General features: G+C 50.5%; 1 protein-coding gene across 2 annotated transcripts in view; it reads left to right on the forward strand.

The window, feature by feature from the left end:
* The window catches only part of PHF21B (PHD finger protein 21B), a 94,394-nt gene that overhangs the window by 59,941 nt on the left and 15,417 nt on the right, over positions 1–19,036 (forward strand). For both annotated transcript variants that reach the window (XM_012814202.1, XM_003783118.1), the window contains exons 3-5: positions 6,124–6,216; positions 9,253–9,603; positions 11,600–11,737. In XM_012814202.1, coding sequence (XP_012669656.1) covers positions 6,124–6,216; positions 9,253–9,603; positions 11,600–11,737 — 582 coding nt within the window. The remainder of the gene's footprint in view (positions 1–6,123; positions 6,217–9,252; positions 9,604–11,599; positions 11,738–19,036) is intronic.

Consider the following 19,036-nt stretch of genomic DNA (forward strand, 5'->3'; position numbering starts at 1 on the left):
TTGCAGAGGGTGTAATCCACTCTAGAAAGGCTTCACTGCGTGTTTCTTAGATTCTCACCTGCACATCCGCATTGACATCCTCCTGGGGTCCGTACAGATGAGGAGAGATGCAGCCTCCCTAACGTGTCTGCCGGGACCAGAGATGAAGGCCCTGTACTGTGGCCACATGACCCAGGCCACGCTGCTGCCTGGTTGGGTTCTGAGCAGCGGGTGCCCCTGGCGGGGAGCAGGGGTTTCATCCTACCCAGCGGCCGGCACTGCACCCACCCAGGTGGGGTACTCCGGGTCCACCTGGGGCTCTGTGAGCATCTCTCTCGAGTCCTTAGACACTCCCTGAGACATAGCAGCACTTGTAGAGGCAAGGGGGGTGGAGGGTTCATACCCCTTCCAGGAGGCCTTTGGGGATCTGGCCTAGATAGAGACAGTGTCCAGGCCACTTGGGGTGTCCTGTGGGAATGGGCCCTGCCCGACTTCCACAGCTCCCCCACCTCCCAGGCTTGGGGAACCCACGAACTCTTTACTCCTGAACCTCAGTCATTTTCTCTTCTTGGTGGCCTTTCTTCTTGTAACTATGTGTCTGCTGACAGTTGGAACTCCATGGAGGGTGGAGGCCCTGTGAGGGGCCAGCCTGGGAGCCTGTCCTCGGGGTGCAGACAGGGTCCCTGAGGAGGCACAGTCTTCCTTTCCACACCGTGTCTTCTCTTCCCCAGCAAAGCTGAGAAGAGGCCTGAGTTTGGGGCCTGTGGCCTTAGGAACCTGCCTTCTGCTTGCAGTCTCTCCATCTGTAAACCAAGGGGGGAGGACTGCAAGGCTTCCAAATCTGGACAGGCTGGAGTGCTTGCTTCCCTCATTGTTTGCTTTCTCTGAAGGGAAAAAGGGTCTTTTGTTGCAAGTTAAGTAAGCCACTGTATTAGTCACTAGCTCCTGGCTAATTTTAAAATATAAAACCCCTCAGGGGACCCATGGCTATGCCCTTCCCCAGTGCTGAATTCAGGGAGTCTGGTCCCTTCCTTCATCCAGTGCTCAGGGAGGCTCCCATGCACCGTGCTGGCCCCTGGGTCGGTCATCCAAGTACCTGCTGGTCATCCCAAGTTCCTTAAACCCTTATGCGCCCTGCCGATGAGGAAGGTGGGTGAGCAGAGCTGAGTGGTCACGTGCAGCTGGTGTCAGAGCCAGAATCTCAGCCAGGTCCACCCTGCCAAACCCTCAGGGGCCCTGAGAAACATTTCTTAAAGCCATGTGTAACTTCTGCCTTGGCTTGTAGGGTCTGCAAGACACCTTTCTCCTCCCACCTGTCTCGGCTTGTGTGACCCTCCTACGGTGGCTGGGAACTCCTCTGATGCAGGAAGAGTTTGAAGTATCTTTGACTTTTATGGCCCCATTTTCCCTATTATAATGCTTACCGCCATAAGCGTAGTCATAAGGAGCTCCTTGATCTGGACAAAGGTGCAGCTGTAGACTGTGTGGTGCTCGTGGAATAGCCTCTGAGATGATTGTTTCTGCTCCTGTGGATAAATTCCAGACGGGAGCAGAAAGGTCAACCCTTGCCCGATAAAATGTCTTTTCAGCTTGCTAATTAAAGTTTCTAAGGAAGTGGAAGAACCAGAGCAGGCCTGGGAGCAAAGAGAAACCAGTAGGGATTGGAGAGCATGAAGCCAGCCCAGCACCAGCAGAGAGTGGATAGTTGGTGGAAAGTGTCTTTTCCCTCCTTCCCTCCCTTTCCCTTCATTCCTCTCTCTTTCCTTTCTTTCGACAGAGTCTCACTCAGTCACCCTGAGTAGAGTGCTGTGACATCATAGCTCACAGCAACTTCAAACTCTTGAGCTCCTGACTAGCTGGGACTATAGGGGCCCAGCACCACACCTGGCTAATTTTTATATTTTTAGTAGAGATGAGGTCTCGCTCTTCTCAGGCTGGTCTCAAACTCCTGAACTCAAGCAATCCACCTGCCTCAGCCTCCCAGAGTGCTGGGAGCACATGTGTGAGCCACCTCACCTGGCTTGGAAGTTGGCTTTGAGTTTGGCTTCTTTCATTTGACAGTGTTATTTTGAGATCCATCCACGTTGTGTGTGTGTATCGGTGGTCTGTGCCTTTCTGTTGCTGAGTACTGGTCTACTGTGTGCAGCTATCGCAGATCAGTCATCCAAGTACCTGCTGGTGAGCATTGGGGTGTGTCCAGTCAAGGCTACACAAATAAAGCTTCCACGAACATTACATGTACAAGATCCTGTGTGAATATCTGCTTTTATTTCTCTTGGATAATGCCTAGGAATAAACTGGATCATCTATCCAGTGAATGTCTTATTCTTCTTGGACTGCTGCAACAAAAATGCCATGGACTTAGGCAACAGAAATTAATTCCTGTTGGCTAGGAAGTCCATGGCCAAGGCTGGGAAGTCCTTAACAGTTCTGAAGGCTGGGAAGTCCAAGGTCTTCCCAGGGTTGGATTCCGGATGAGGGCTCTGCTCCTGGCTTGCAGATGGCTGCCTTCTTGCTGTGTCTGCCAGGGGCAGAGAGGAGGTGGGGCACAGCGGCTCTCTCTTGTCTTTTCTTATAAGAGCACTAAATGAGGGCTGCTATAACCCTCATGACCTAATCACATCCCAAAGGGCCCATCTCCAAATACCATCACATTGAGGGTTAGGGCTTCAACATGTGACTTTTTAGGGGCGGGGAGCACAAACATTCAGTCCATAGCAGTAAGTGTACGTTTAATTTAAGAAACTGTCAAGCCGTCTTCCAATGTGATTGTACCATTTTATGTCCCCAAGATCGAAGAAGAGTCCCAGTTGCTGTACACCCTTGCCAACACTTGATCTGGTCAGTTTTTTCAATTTTAGCTACTTAAATAGGATTGTGGTTGTACCTTTTTGGGGTTTTAGTTTGCATGTGCATAATTATGTTGAGCATCATTTTATCTGCTTTTTTGCCTTCAGTATGTCTTCTTTATCCTATTCACATATTTTGTTGTTTTTTAAAATTGGGTTATTTTCGGATTATTGAGTTTTGAGAGGTCTTTCCTATGTTCTGGGTACAAGTTATTTGTCAGCTTACTTGCGTGTGTTTTTTCTCAGTCTGTGGCTAGTTTTTACATTCTCCAAATACTGTCTAACTTCAAAAGCTTCTCATTGTGTTGAAGTTCTGTTTATTGATTTCTTACATGGATTATGCTTTTGGTTGTTCTACCTAGAACTCTGCCTGACCCCAAATCTCAAAGATATCTCTTAATGTTTTCTTCTAATAGTTTTATTGTTTTAGTCTCTACATTTAAGTCTGTGATCCGTTGTTTGTTTTTTTTAATGTATGATATGAGGCATGGCTTGAAGTTCTTTTTTGTTTGTTTTTATTGATAGTACATGGCTATCTCCTTATTCCGACACCATTTATGAAAAGATTATCCTTTTCCACTAAACGACTTGCTTTTTCAGCCTTTGCTGACCATGTATGTGTGAGTCTACTTTGGACTCTGTTCTGATGATTGATCTATTTGTGCCATCTTAACACCAACACCAAACTATATTGACTGGAGTAGCTTTATGACTAGGGTGACCAGACGTCCTGCTTTTGGCAGGACAGTCCCAATTTTTAACAATTTGTCCCGCGTCCCGCAGCATTTTAAAGAAGTCCCAATTTTTGGAAAGAATGCACGAACAGGCAGGAGAACAGTAAGGGAATATACAGTTTTTGGCTGCCATGTATTTTGCCAGGATATGAGTTTTATGTCATTTTTGTTAATTTTATAATGTTAAACTGTAATAATAACAAATAATTGTTGAGAAGTGATTATTGAGAACTGCTTATCAAAGTTTGCATTGTTGTCAGGCCCTGCCCCCCACCCCGGGTCAAAATGTTAAAATCTGGTCACCTTATTTATGACAGGTCTTGGGGTCAAGAACTGGAAGTCCTTTCCTTTGTTCGCTTTTTGTTTTGTTAGCCTCAGAGTTATTTTGGTTATTCTAGTCCCTTATAATTTCATGCACATTTTAAAATCATCTTGTCAATTTGTTTTCAGAAAAGCCTGCTGAGATTTTGAGGGAGGTTGTATTGAGTCTGTAGGTCATTTTGAGGAGAACTGATATCTTGACAATACTGAAGCTTCGGATCCATGGTTGTGGTATATCTCTTTCTTCCCTTAAGTCTTTTTAAATATTCCTCAACAGTATTTCAAGGTTGTCAGTGTACAGCCTTGCACAGCTATCATCAGATTTATTACTGAGTATTTCTTATTTTTATTTCTTGATGCTATTACAAAAGGCATTTAAAATTTTTCAGATTTCTGAATGTTGATGGTAGTGTATAGAAATACATTTGCTTTTATATATTGTTCTTTTGTCCTGCAATCTTTCTTTATTTGTTCTAACAGCTTTTTTTTTTTTTAATTTCATCCACTGAGGTCAGCATATGGTTTTTCTTCTTTTGTGTCTTATTACAGTGAATTATACTGACTTCCAAATGGCAAGGCAACCTTGAATTCCTGGGATGAAAACAACTTGTCACGACAAATTATCATTTTTACTATTGTTGGAATTGATTTGCTAACATTGTGTTAAGAATTTTTGAGTCTGGCTCAGCGCCTATAGCTCAACCGGCTAAGGCGCCAGCCACGTACACCTAAGGTGGCGGGTTCGAGTCCCCAGCCCGGACCCGCCAAACAACAATGACGGCTGCAACCAAAAAATAGCCGGGCGTTGTGGCGGGCGCCTGTGGTCCCAGCTACTTGGGAGGCGAAGGCAGGAGACTCGCTTGAGCCCAGGAGTTGGAGGTTGCTGTGAGCTGTAATGCCACGGCACTCTGCCCAGGGGGACAGCTTGAGGCTCTGTCTCAAAAAAAAAAAAAAAAAAAAAAAAAAAAAAAAAAGAATTTTTGAGTCTGAGTTCAAGAGAGAATCTTGCTGATCACTGGCCACTGGTGGTTTGGCTGGATCTGAGTGATGGGTGCTGTTCCCCCACCCGGCAGACTGACGGGGTACAAATGTGGCCATGTAGAGCTGCTCCTTCTTCAGGGACTGTGAGTACTGGTGGTTCCCACAGAAGGAGGCATTAGGCAAGCAGGCCCCCCCAAACACGTCTCCTGTGCTTGTGGCAGGCCTAGAGGCCTGGAAGGGTGTCATCTCCCTTCCCCCTCCCTGAATGCCCCCTGCCGTTGGTGTGGAGATCTTGTCATAAGCTGGGGGAGAGCCTTGGGCTGGGACTTGAAGGGTGTGTCAGGGCACACCCAGCTCACTCCCCAACAAAGAGTCCACCAAGGACATGTGTGAGGGCCTGAAAAATATTGTTAAATTTTCACCCATTAATCCCTGCTTTTAGACTCTTTTCTGAGGAAGTCCTCTGCGATGTGGAAATGGCTTTATCCACAAAGATGTTCCTGTCACCGCAGCCTTGTTTATTACCTGGAGACGGCCGGGCTAGACCCAGTCTCTAAGAGGACGAGTTTAGCTGAGGAAATTCTGTAACGTCCACCAGATGGAGGGCTCCATGGCCATGAACAGAGTGATTTATAAAGTTTGTAGTGACTTCAGGAATTCACACGTGTCCCTAAGTGAAAGTAGAAGAATAGATTACACAATTCTGTGTATAACCGTATAAAATACTGACTTAAAACAGGACACTAAGGTACAACATTCCTGTTTTCTGGGCACTGCTTTTCTTTCTCTGGTTTATAAAATTTCTTGAATGAATATAGATTTTAAAAGTCATAACTAAGCAAGGGAAGAGTAGAATTTGCTGTCTTTACATCAGCTGCCCCCTGCTCGGCTAGGCTGGTGGGACGGCTGCGTCTGGGTCACCATGTGTGGGGTCTCAGCACTGTGGAGGGGTCTCAGCACTTTGTGAGGTCTCAGCATCAGTGTGGGACTTAGCGTGTGTGAGGTCTCAGCACTGTGGAGGGTCTCAGTACTGTGGGGGGGGTCTCAGCATTTTGTGGGGTCTCAGCATCTGTGAGGGGGTCTCAGCACTTTGTGGGGTCTCAGCACTGTGGGGGGGTCTCAGCACTTTGTGGGGTCTCAGCATCTGTTGGGGGGGTCTCAGCACTTTGTGGGATCTCAGCACTGTGGGGGGGGGGGTCTCAGCACTGTGTGGCATCTCAGCCTCTGCGTGGGGTCTCAGCTCGCCCTCTGTCTTTCAGGCTTTGGGAACCATCACTGCAGTGCCTGTCACAGGTCCTCAGGTCAGCTCCTTGCAGAGGTTGGCCGGGCAAGGAGCGGCAGTGCTACCTCAGGTAAGCAGGCCCTGGGGTGTCCGTCTGTCTGTCCCCAGCCCCTCAGCACTGAGGTTTGGGGCAGGCACTGAGCTAGGTCACTCCCCCCCTCTGTCACTCCTTCAGCAGCGGCTTCCCCTCCAGCCGCCTCTGAGCATTCTTCAGTGGAGACATTTGGACCAGATCTGTGGGAAAGTGAGGAATTGTGAAAACAATTTAGTGGGTCACGACCAGAATTTTTATTTTAGTGGAGTAAACTAGGCTAAACTGAAGTTGAATTCAAACAGAATACAAGATGCGGCAGAAGCATTGTTCCTTGTACAATGTGCTTCTGTACTGGGTCGCAAGGCAACGTATTTTTAACTATGGATCGTAGTCAAGAAAGTTTAAGAAGCTCTGATTCATTTTAGGAGGTGGCTCACGGCTGCTGGGACAGATGTCCTGGGTTCTAGACAAGGGTCCCCGATGGGCTCTATGCTTTGGAGAAGGCACTACAGAAGGCCTAACAGGCACCTGCTTTGTCCACCACTGGCCTGGTAGGGAGTAAACACCTGGTGATTATCACCCAGTATCCTTAGTATCACCAGCTCAGCTTTGTTGAGTACCTGTTGTATACACAATTCCTGGCCAGGGGGTGGCTGCCAGCTACAGAGACAGAGATGGCCGCCACCTGTCCTGGGGCTTCAGGGTGGGATATGTTCCCCCAGGTTGAGGATGGTGAAAGGCGGCTGTCCTGTCCCCCCGCCCTGGCAGCTTCCCCCACTTGTGCCCACCTGGGCTGAGTCCTGCCCCTCTGAGGCTCAGAGTTTGGAGGGAGGACACACAACGAAACAGATACTCTGAATCCAGAGTGATGGGGCTGAGTCAAAAACAGGGCTATAGGAGCCCTTAGGGTGCCAGTTGCACACCTGAGGGTCCCCGTTGCATACCTGAGGGCCAAAGAGGTCTTCCTGGAGGAGACGGTGCTTGAACCAGGCCTCAAGGTGGGAGGGCATTGCCGGCTGAAGTGGAGGCAGGCCCCAGGAGAGAGCACCCAGAGAAGGTGCAGGATGAGAGACAAAGGCTCAGGGGTGGTGGTTAAGCCCAAGCCGCAGCCCTGAGTTTGCTCCACAGCCACAGCAAACAGGGAGGTGAAGAGGCCAGTGGGGCCTCTGGGGGACCTTGGAGTCAGGCTGCCATCAGTGGGCAGTAGGGAGCTATGTGAGGCTTCTGAGTGGGGAGGGCTCCGGGGAGAGGCTCTACACCGCAGCCCCAGCTGTTCTGTCACCCTGCTGCCTCTGGGCTTCTGTCTCCTGTGTCTCCCTTATTGTCCTTTTCCCACAAACATCTGGACCTGCCTTAGCTTGCTGGCCTCCGAGCCAGGCAGCTTGGGCCAAAAGGTGCCCAGTGCATGCCTGGTCCATCCGCCAGCTATGCTGTCCCTAGAAACTCAAGGGGAGCGGAACTGGCAGCCTGTGGTGGGCCCAGCCTAATAGTGGCAGCTGCAGAGCAGAGGAAGGAGAGAGGTGTGGGGAGAGAGAGAACCCCAGAGGCCTCCTGGCTCAGAGGCCACATATCTCCTGGTAGTACAGATGAAAAGTCACAAGCACCAGGATCCCCAGATGTGCATTGTCTGGGTCAGAAGCCCACACATTCAGGCCAAACCCAGAGCCCTGGACGAAGGTTATTTTCCGTGTTTAGCATCTAGGGGCCAGGCCTCCTCCCCTATACTCATCGTTTGGGTTACTAGGGTTAGTGGCTAGGGTCAACCAGAATATGTGGGCAAACCCCAGGTGACCAGGGAGGAGCTGAGAGGACAGGGAATGGCTGTCAGCACAGCTAAAGTCCTTGCTGACTGCATTCAGGCAGCCTTCTGCCCCATGCTGGTCCTTTGCAGAGGGCAGCAGTCCGGGGCCGGTCGGACCAGGAGGATTCTGTCTGCAGTTTGCCATGTCAGGTGTTGGTGTTTGTGTTGGGCTGTGAACCTGGCATCAGGCGCCAAAGGCCCTAACTCTGGTGCCCAGAACAGAGCTGCAGGCTCAGCTGGACCCACGCTGGCCACCTCACCCAACTGCAGAGAGGCCCCTGATAGATACTGGGAGCGCAGGTGTTTATTGCTGAGGGCCCACTATGGCATGGAATTGGGAGCCCCCCGGAATTGAGGGCCAGCTCCACACCAGGTACTGGGGTGCTTGGGGTGTGCCTTGGCAAGCTGCTCTAGGTCGCAGAGCCCCGAGAGGCCTCCCTGAGCCCCTCTCTCCACCTGTATCTGGAGGCAGGGTAGAGGGTACTGGGGCCAGACGTGCTCTGTGGCCTTCATCAAGGCCAGACAGGCCTGCGCAGGGCCTGGGCTCAACTGCCCCTGCCCTGACGGTAGCGTCATTCTCCAGGATGCCTCTCCCCTCCCAGCCTGAGTGTGCTCCTCCTGGACAAGTGAGCACCCCCGGCCTGCATGTGCCTGCAGCGGGGCTCAGTAAGCCAGGAAGGCAGAGCCCGCTTCTCCTGTGTCTAAGGAGCTGATATTCATGTGGACCACCCAGGGTTGGCGTGGCCTCATTTGGGGCTGAGGTACAGGGTGCAGGGTGACAGTGCCCACAGAAATGCTGGTGACAGGCCACAGTTAAGGCACTTGGCAACTGGGCATGTTCTCCCAATCCCAGGTGGGTCCCAGCACCTCGAGGCATAGCTGAGGGACCTGGGCCTGGGAACATTCCGGTGTATCCCCAAGACCACCCAGGCCCCAGAGGAACCAGGATTGGCCCCAGGCAGTTTATCCTGGGCCCTGGTCTGACCACTTCTCAGCTGCCTGCAGTATAGTTTCACTCTCGCTAGAACAGGATGCACCAGTCTCACACGCACCGCTCACTGGTTTCTAGGGGCACGTGACAACAAGTCCCCACCCAGAGCAAGAAGACAAGGGCAGGGCCTGGGAGCCCCCCAAGTCCCTCTGGCCCCTGGGCAGTCTCTGGGTCAGGTCTTGTCAGTCCTGCCTCTGGCCAGAGCTGCCCCTGCCCTGTGCCTGCCATCGCTGCCCGCATGTGTCTGTCTGTCTGACCATGCACCTGTCCCTCCTCCCAGGTTAGGCCAAAGACTCTGATTCCAGACAGCCTCCCTGTCACCCCGGGCCGAGACCGGCCACCCAAACAGCCCCCAACATTCCAGAAGGCCACCGTGGTCAGCATCAAGAACCCCAGCCCTGCCCTCCCCACTGCCAACAACACCGTCAGCCATGTGCCAGCACCCGGCAGCCAGCCCCAGGCCCTCGCCGAGCCCGCCACCCTCGCCTCTCCCCTGAGCAGTGCCGGGGTGGCCTACGCCATCATCTCCACCTCCCCCAGCAATGCTGCCGCCATGGCCCCCAGCACCGCCGTGTCCGTGGTCAGTGACAGCATCAAAGTCCAGCCCCTCCTCATCAGTGCCGACAACAAGGTGAGTGCCCACAGGCAGGCTCTGGAGGGGATGTGCCCATGTGGGAGGCCTCCAAGGCAGTTGTCTAAGACCGTCCAAATGGGTGAGGCCCAGGCAGAATGAGTGATCAGATGGTGGAATGATCTCATGGCCAGAGGAATGAATGGGGTGTGAGCAGGTGATTAAGACGGTGAATCAGTGCATGGGCAGACAAATGAATATGTAGTTAAAAGAAAATGTGGCTGAATGAATTAATACCAGTGGCAAAGGAGTGATTGGTCAATGAATGATCTACTTAAGTCACTGGAGTAATTAAGCAATCAGTTAATCAATACAATATGTGACCAAATAAATGCCTGGAAGAGAGCTGGGTTCTGATCATCCTCCTCTGCAAGTGGAGCAATATGGTCAGGGGTGTTTTTTTACACCCCAAGATTTAAAACTAAACACTGAGACAGACCCTCCCCTTGCTCCTCTCTGAGCTCCTTAGGGGCTGCACTGTTCAAAGCCTTTGGGGCCACACGGTCACTACCACTTCCTCTCTTTGGCCTCTTTGCTCTGTTCCCAACTTGGGGTGTGCCAAGCTGCCCCCTCTTGCTCAGGGCAGGTGTGCCTGCCTTATCCCTGGCCTTATCCCCAGCCTGGACATGGGTGCTCCACTCTCACCTGACTTTATGTTGTTGCTTACAGTATGTTTCTGGGGACGTTGTGCTTTCAGGCCCTTCCACCCTCGACAGTGCCTTAAAGGATTCCCTAAACCTGAAGAGTCCTCATGGACCCCACTCAGATGGCGGGTGTGCCCCAAGATAGTACCTGAGCCAGAGGGGGTGCTTAGTGGATATTTGAAAGGGCATATCTATTTCACTGCAGCCACACCAGCATTTGGTATTGGCATTTTAAATGTTTTTTTGCTCATTTTATAGGTGCACACAGTGCCTTGTTGAAAGTTGAATTCCTTTGGTTATTATTATTTTCTGTGCTTCATAAGAATTCCATCTCCTTCTGTGCACTCGTTTGGGGATGCTCTTTGCCCTTTTTTCTATCAGAGATCTTAATGTTTTTCTTTCCATGAGCATAAAAAAGAGCATTTTTCCCCATACAAAACATTTGGGGTTTTAAATATGTTGTATAAAGAAGAGTTTCCCTTAAGCCAGAGGAAGAATGGAATACACTTTCTTTTTGTGTTAAGACCCTCGAAATAAGACAGTAACCACATGTTTTTAGGGGGAAAAATAAAGTTCATGTAATTCCTGGCTTGGGCCAGACCCTGGCTGATGGATCCTATTGAATTTCTCTTCCCTGGATCCACAAAAAATAATGATTATTTCCCAATTCTCTGTCCAGAAAAATAAAATAGTAGAGCAGACAGAGGGGTTTCTGGCTAAGGAGAGCCTGGTCTGTATAAGTCCCCAGTGATGGTTGGCTAAAATGGGGCTGCTCTGGGTGAGCCCACCTCCCTCTTCCTTACCCAACAGGTACGGCAGGGCCCCTCTTGCAAAGTGAAAAAAAATAAAATCTGTCCTACCTGCCTGCCCAGGCCAGGTTTGATTATCTCTGGCCCAGCAGCCTCGGGGGCTTGGGAGACGCAACTGCAGCCCCTCTGCTCCTTCCCTGCCACTCACAGGCAAGGGGCAAGTCCAGGCCCCATTGGCCTCAGCTGACCTGCATTCCAGCTCAGCTGAAGGAGGCCAAGCTTTCAGGTCCTGCTGCCTGAATCTGCACAGCCTTCCTGGACACAGGTGTTGTCAAGGCTTTATTGTGAGCAGGCTGAGGCTTGGGGCAAAGCGACCTCCAGAGGCCACTCAGCCCAGAAGCTGTGGGCAGGGCTGGGAGCCACGCCTTCCCACCTTCCCAGTGCCTCCACTTGGCGGGAGGGGCGGGAAGAGGAGGTGTTGGCCACCCTCCCAGGTGGTGCCTGGCCCAGGCTCCACTGGCCCTGCCCCTACCTGCCTGGCCATCCCTCCCATCCCATGACTTCCTAGGCTCCCTCCACCTCTCCTTGATTCACGTTTTCCAGGTCATCATCATTCAGCCTCAAGTGCAGACACAGCCCGAGAGCACGGCGGAGTCACGGCCACCTACAGAGGAGCCATCTCAGGGAGCTCAGGCCACCAAAAAGAAGGAAGACCGGAGCCCGACCCAGGAGAACCCAGAGGTAGGGCAGTCCTCTCTGGAGGGCCCAGGCTGTGTGCAGTCTGAGGCTGCTGGAGATGTGCTGTGCAGAGTGCGGACAACCTTGTATGGAATGGTCCCCACAAGCCACAGGCACACTCGCCCTGTGCAGTGGGTGCTCTTGAGACTCACCCAGCCAGCCAAGGTTCCGGCCAGTCTGTCTCAGGGAGGTGGGGACATTGGCTGAGCAGCAGTGGGGGACAGTGATTAACACAGATTCTAGACAAGTCCCAGACTGCCAGTATCCAGCGATGTGACCATGGGCAGGTCATCTCACCATTGTTTGCTCATCTGTAAAGTGGGAATAGTCAGGCTTACTTCCTCCCAGGGCTGCTGGGAGTTAATGTCTGCCAGACTCTGGGGACAGTACCCAGAAGGTGCTGTTGTCCCGTTATCACTGTCCTGGGAGCTCAGCTGTGCCCCTCAGTCCTGAACTCTAGAGGGGATGGTACTCCTCTGGGCAGCACCAGGCCTTATCTAGCACTGCCCTTCTCTCTGCTGGTGAATGATTCTGAGTGTGGGAAGGTGACCAGTGTAGGACCTGAGCACATCAGAAGTCAGTTGCCACCTCTGGCTGGTGCAGGAGAAGGTAACTGGAAAACTCTCTAGAAATTGCACCTAGCACTGTCTTCCCCGTCCCCCGTTGGACTTTGGGCTGCAGTAGGTGGACGTGTCCCAACCCATCCCTGCCTCCTCCTCTCCAGGATGCTTCCCACCTGCTCCCCTTTGATCTCCCTCAAAGATTCGGTTCTGTCAGGGTCCCCTCCAGGCGCCCTTCGCTGACCACCCCGCTGCCCCTCCCAGGCTGAAGAGGCTCCCTCTGGGCTCCTGCGGTTCCTTCTTTCTGTGACTGTGCTGTCACTGTTAAAGGTCCGTCACCCATCCATTCATCTCTTCCTTCGTTTACCAAGCACGACCTGCAGTTTGTTCCTTGCCAGGCTCTGTGCCCAGGGCTGGGGGTGCCCAGACAGGCTGGATGTGGCACTGGTCTTAGGGAAACTCACATCTGTGGGCAGAGACTGGCATGGCTGCAGAGACCTCTAATTGTGTTAAAAAATAACAAGTGTCATCAGAGAATTCTAAATTGAGAGCTGTGGGAGATTAGGGAAGAGGATAGGGCCCTGTTTCCCTGGAAGGGCTGAGGAAGGCTCTGCAGAGGATGGGCATGGTCAGCAGAGATGCGAGGAGAAGGGAGGATCTCAGCAGAGGGCAAGAGGCGGGGGCTGGTATGTAGCTGTGCAGTAGCGTGCAAATGCGGAAGGACTCCCCTGGAAGGTCAGCTGTTCTGGAGGGCTGCAGGTGGCATGAAGACGTGAGAATCCCTTGATGGTGGGGTTAAGACAGATGTCAGAACCTGACCCTGGAGGACCTAAATGCAGGCTGCTGAGGTACTAGGGAGCTATGGAATGCCTTTCAACAGGAGAACGACTTGATTATTGTCCTTTGACGTGTACCCATATCCAATAAAGTCAAAGAGCCACTAAATGAGACTGCCACATCCCCTCTGTGGGCCCAGGCCCAAATGTCTGAAGAGAGACAATTCCATTCTGTGGCAAAGTCTGAACACCTACTGTGTGCATGGGGAAACCCTAGGCTGGCTTCTGAGCACCTACTGTGTGCATGGGGAGGCCCTAGGCTGGCTTCTAAGCACCCTTCTGTCCTCCCTTGGGGTTTTGCTGTACCCTTAACATTTGGAAAGTTTTTCTGGGTGGACTCTCTTTGTTCTCACAAAGTATATCTTAGTCAATCATTGTGTATTTACACAATTAGTATAATTACGTCTAACTACATAATTAGTGTAAATATGTATGATGACTTAAATAGAATGTGCAATTATGATATGTCCTGGTGTAAAAACCCTTATTAAGAGGACCAAGTTGTGCTGCACAGACCTGCTGGACTTGGAGTCTATCAGTGGAGTGTCTGAGTTGAGAGCACTGGGCAGCCACTGCCCAAACCCCAGGGCCTGTGAGGGCAAGGACTTGGGAAGGGGTGAATTGGCATCTGTCAGGCTTGGCCACCATGCATCCGCCTGTCTATGCGGGGCATGTGCAAGAGGCCAGCCCTGTGACAGCCTGGAACAGTGCTGGCCAGCACAAGAAGTCTAGCAGAAGGGGTGGCCACATTTACCAGTGTCCTGGAGTGATGTGCGGGACCCCATGAGGCATCTGAGAGGAATGGCAGACATGACAGCAGCCACCTAGAAGAGTGTGTGCCACTGTCCTGGGCGCTCAGGACCCATGAGCAGTGTCCTTCAGGAATGAGCAAGAAGCAGTCCCTGCACTGCTATTACTCAGACTATAATAAATGCCAGTGAAGTAAGCTCCTTTTCCTAAATAGAGAAATTAAAACCGACTTAAAAACAACAAAATCCGGTTCTGTGTCTCTTATGAGAGAGATACCTAAACCAAAAGCACACAAAGATTGGAAGCAGAGGATTAGAAAAGACACATCAATGTAAATATTAAACACGAAAGGAACGTCCATCAAAGCGACTCAGCAGTCACAAGTGTATGTGCCTCATAATAACATAGCTGGGAGATTGTAGGTGGATAGCAGAATTAGGCAAGTGTGACAGATCCACAGAGTACAGTTTTGAACACAACATCTGTCAGAAAGTGCCCGATCATGTGGGGCGAAAAGACTTGGCTGAGCTTCCAGTACTAATGCAGCAACCACTTAAAACCCCCGTGCATCAACCGATAATGGAGAAATTATTTTTTCATTTTGGGAATTTCAAACTAAAGCAAAGAATCTACAAACTGGGAAGTGTGTTAGTGTTGTCCAGGCAGGGAGGTCAGAGTTGCCCAGGAAGATGGCAATGCAGAAAAAGCCACGGCATGGGAGGGCGTGGGGGCTACCAAGAGGACAGGGAGCGGGGGGGCTGCAGGTTGCAGTAAACAGCAGCACCATACGCTCCCTGAAGATCAGAGGTCTGTTTCCAAGGGCAGAGTGAAGGGGGAGCCTATGGGCTGGACGTAGGTTAGACAGGGCTACGTCGGGCAGAAGCTGGGCTTAGGTGCGAGAAGGTAGGAGAAAAGCTGAGGACCAGGGAGTATCTAATGGTGGCAGGTCTCACAAAGCACCAGCCAAAATGCGCCTCCCACAGGGGCTGCATCTGCAATCTGAGAGGCATCCAGGAATAGGGAAGGTGGCAGAGACCCTGCTTGGCCTAGTTGGAGGGGCAAAGGAGGTGTGGCTGAACAGAGAATCCACTGAGGCCCGGTGTTGGAAGAAAGAAGTCCGTGCACTTGGCAAAGGAGGAGCCTTGGCGTTGCCTCTGGAAGACCAACGTAGTTAGTTCCCTTCCCCACCTGCTGCAAATAGCTGGTCCAGGAAAGTTCAGCTCATTTAATTATGTTTAGCAGAAAACCAGATCTGGCATAATATCAAAGTAAAGACACCATAAAGCCAAACACATGAAAGAAAAGCAGTTTTTACCATGAAATCAGGAATACTCAAGAAAGAAAAATCCGATGTTCCATGAATTTTTAAAACAAATACTTAAAATAACCAGCAGTAAGTAGGAAACCACAAAGCAGAAATACAAAGATTTAGGAACGAGATGGCTCAGTAGCCAAAGTGCTGGAGGGAGTGAAGCGTGAGAGGAATCATTCAGGAAAAAATAAAACCACCACAGAAGCAGGTAAGTAACTGGATGAGCACAGGGCACCGCAGACACAGGGGAAGGCACAGTAGGGGACATGAGAGGCAGAAGTGAGGAAAGTGCACGGTTTAAAAAATAATGAGCTTTTAGAAAGTGATGATCTGCAGGAGACGAGCCGGAAGATAGAACACACGAGTAATGGGGGGAAGAAGCCAGAACCTGGAGCAGAATAAACACAGCAAGCCTCAGCTGTAATCCCTGCCGCAGCGATGGGACTCGGCTGTCCTGTGGGGGGCAGGTGGCTCGGTGAAGGGCAGTGGAGGGGAGGGAGGGGCTGCGTGGGGAAGCCACATTCCTAGCGTCCCCCCAGCCCAGTCTTTCTACATCAGACCAGTAGGACAGCTGCCAGCTGTCGGGGATGTCCTAGAGTCCCTGCCACTGTCCAGTTAGCTACAGGACGCAGAAGTGATACTTCAACCAGGTGGCACCAAAGTGCAGCTGGACTGGCATTGAGCTGCTGGCCGAGCTGCTGCCGACCCCAGAATTCCCAGGCAGGCAGCGTGCAGCCTCCCTGGCTGCTTCACTGATCTAGCGTTAAGGCGGTGGCATGTCACACCGGGCTGGACTTGATGGACTCCATTATTTGTGGTGTGGCGCTGCTTCACTTTTGAAAATAGAATTTAAGAAAAATGTACTGACGTAGAAGACGACCTTAACCTACATCCTGAACGGACACACTGGGAAGCAGGGAAAGCTGATTGATGCGTGTTCCAGGGGAAAGTGTTCAGCACTGAGGCCCACCTGGTAAAGTCGCTGCTCACGGAAACAAAAGAATCCTGTGGGCACCCAGGCCGGAAGAAATGAAGCCGCTTTAGAGGGAGAGCAGTGGAAAGCTGCCGGCTGACTTTTCCACAACTGCATCCAACTTGCTGTACGATAGAATAATCGCTACACGATAATAAAGGAAAGGAAGGAAGAGCTGAGGATTCTACATCCAGCCAAGCTGTCCTTCAAGTTTAGAGGCGACAGATAAGGTTTTCAGTCTGCCCAGAAGCCCGGCAATGTTGCTTCCTGCCATTCATGAGAAACTACCTGAGGCCGGACCCCAGACGGCCAGTTGACACCTGGGGAAAACTTGGGACCAGCACTGGGGTGAGCTACAGACATACTGAATTACAGAGGAAAACTGAAATGGGATCGTGCTGTCAGAATTGGATTTAAATAGTATATGTTCCAATAATGACTTGTCTCAGTAAAATCGGGAGATGAAGGAGGGCAAGCAGGGGAGAGGAGGAACGGGCTCTCCGATTACCTCAGCTCTAGCAATTGGGATGTTAAATGGATCTGAGAATATCACAAAGTGACAAATTAAGGAGAAGTATTTTTGACATTGTAGAAGTAAAAATTGGAAAGGAGTAAAACAGGATCTGAGATGTTGTAGAAGGTCCAAGAAAATTGATTAAAGAAAGATTACTACAGATGATTCAGGAAGTCAGCATGGCAACAGGGTGGGAGATTAATGAACAAATACCACTCGTCTTCCTGGAAACACAGCCGCCTGCTAGAAGCTTTATATACAGCTCAATTCGTGATAGCAACAGAGAGATTAAGTGCCTAGAAGTGAACATAAAAATATTCAGTACCTCTCTGAGGAAAAATTTAAAATCCCTTAAGACAAAAAGAAAAAAACAAAACAAGAGCAGAGAGTTGCATCATTGTTTTGAATAAGAAAATTTAATAATATAAAATTGTTGTCATGCTCTAAGTTAATTTTATCATGTTAACGTCCTGCTAAATATACCAGCTGATTCCCTCGTTCTCAGAACTACCTACGATGGTTTCTAAACCTCACATGAAAAATAAACAAGGAGAGCTGAGGATGCGCCGAGCAGGGATTCTAAACCCTTCCCGGTATTAAAATATCTATGAAGCCTCGAGAACAAAGTGTGGCAGGAGCTCACAGAGAGGCAGATTTCAGGAACAAAATAGAAGACCCAGAAATAGGCCCAAATATCTACGCGATAATGTAGTATATGATTAAAGTGGCACCTTCAATCGGTGAAAAGTAGACAGCATTTTTAATTAATGGTGCTGGAGCAAATGGGTAGCCATATGGACAAAAACGAATCCACGCTTCACCCCAGACACACCGGGATAAATTCCAAATGTATCGAGAATTAAGTGTAAAAAGTAAAACTATAGGTACTAAAATAAAACAAACTACTTTATACCATCAGAGTCTCTAGCCAAGATTCAAAGAGCCAAACAGTGCAAAGAAAATTGATAGATTTTACTACATATATGTAGATTTTAAATGCACATGGCAACAATATAAAACAACTCAGCCTCAGGGAAGCCTGGTGGCCTCTGACAGCGTGAGCCGCGTGTGGTGACTTCCGCCCCGAGAGTACGGTGTGGGGAGGGGGCAGGTAACTTCACGGGGGAGGAACAAACACGCCTCAACCAGGCGACCGAGGAGTCAGCCTGGTGGTCTGTGCCCTTGGCATGGCCTGGGGAGAAGCTGCCTTACCTCCGTGGTCTTCCTCCCTCAACCATAGCCCCAGTCCACTTGTGAGAGAAAAACCAGACAATCCCAGTGGAGGGACATTCCACAGAATACCTGACCAGGCCTTCTCCAAACTGTCCATGTCGTCAAAACCAGGGAAGTCTGAGAAAGTCGCCGCCCAGGGGGCCTACGGAGATGTGACTGCTGAACATCGTGAGGGATCCTGAGATGGAGCAAGGACATTAGAGAAAAGCAAGGAAATCCAAATTACAGGGGACAGTTAGTAAGCAGGGATCAGTGTCGGTTCTTCCATTGAGAATAACGTACTGTAGTTATAGTAGAACTGGGTGAATTAGTCTTTTTTTTTTTTTTTTTTTTTTGAGACAGAGCCCCACTTTGTCACCCTTGGTAGAGTGCTGTGGCATCATCGTAGCTCACAGCAACCTCAAACTCCTGGGCTCAGTTGATCTCTTGCTTCAGCCTCCTGAGTAGCTGAGACCGCAGGCGTCCGCTACAACACCCAGCTAGTTTTAGAGAAGGGGTCCTGTTCTTGCTCGGGCTGGTCTCGAACTCCTGAGTTCAGATAGTCTGCCCACCTTGGCCTCCCAGAGTGCTGTGATTACAGGTGTGAGCCACCTGTATTAAATTAGTTTTACAACTTCCCTATAAATCCCAAACTATTCAGCAAATGTTGGTTGAGCAGCGCTCTGCACCAGGCCTGTGTTAGGCCCTGAGGACAATCCTCTCATGGTGTGGTGACCGCAGAACTCGTGGCGGCTTCTCTTTCAGGGCTCACAGAGGATCTCACTCGTGTCACCTGCCAGGGTGTTATTTAACATGATGTATCATGGGACTGATGCCTGTCACCTCTGCCATGTAAGATTACCCGGTCCCATGGTACTCTCAGGCCTGCTCATACTCACGGGAAGAGGCTCAGAGGGGGCGATTACACCAAGCAGTGGGGTCTCGGGGCCGTTGCGGCATTCTGCCTTACCATTAAGAAGAACATAGACTGGAAAAAACCATAGTGAGCTCTGTGTACAGTGCAGTAACATGACCTTCTAAAAGTTAAAAACAGGTGGGTGGTGCCTGTGGCTCAAAGGAGTAGGGTGCCAGCACCATCTGCCGGAGGTGGTGGGTTCAAACCCAGCCCCAGCCCAAAACTGCAA

This window comes from Otolemur garnettii, unplaced genomic scaffold, assembly GCF_000181295.1.
Source record: "Otolemur garnettii isolate 467f Iridium unplaced genomic scaffold, OtoGar3 scaffold00007, whole genome shotgun sequence".
Classification (NCBI taxonomy): domain Eukaryota; kingdom Metazoa; phylum Chordata; class Mammalia; order Primates; family Galagidae; genus Otolemur; species Otolemur garnettii.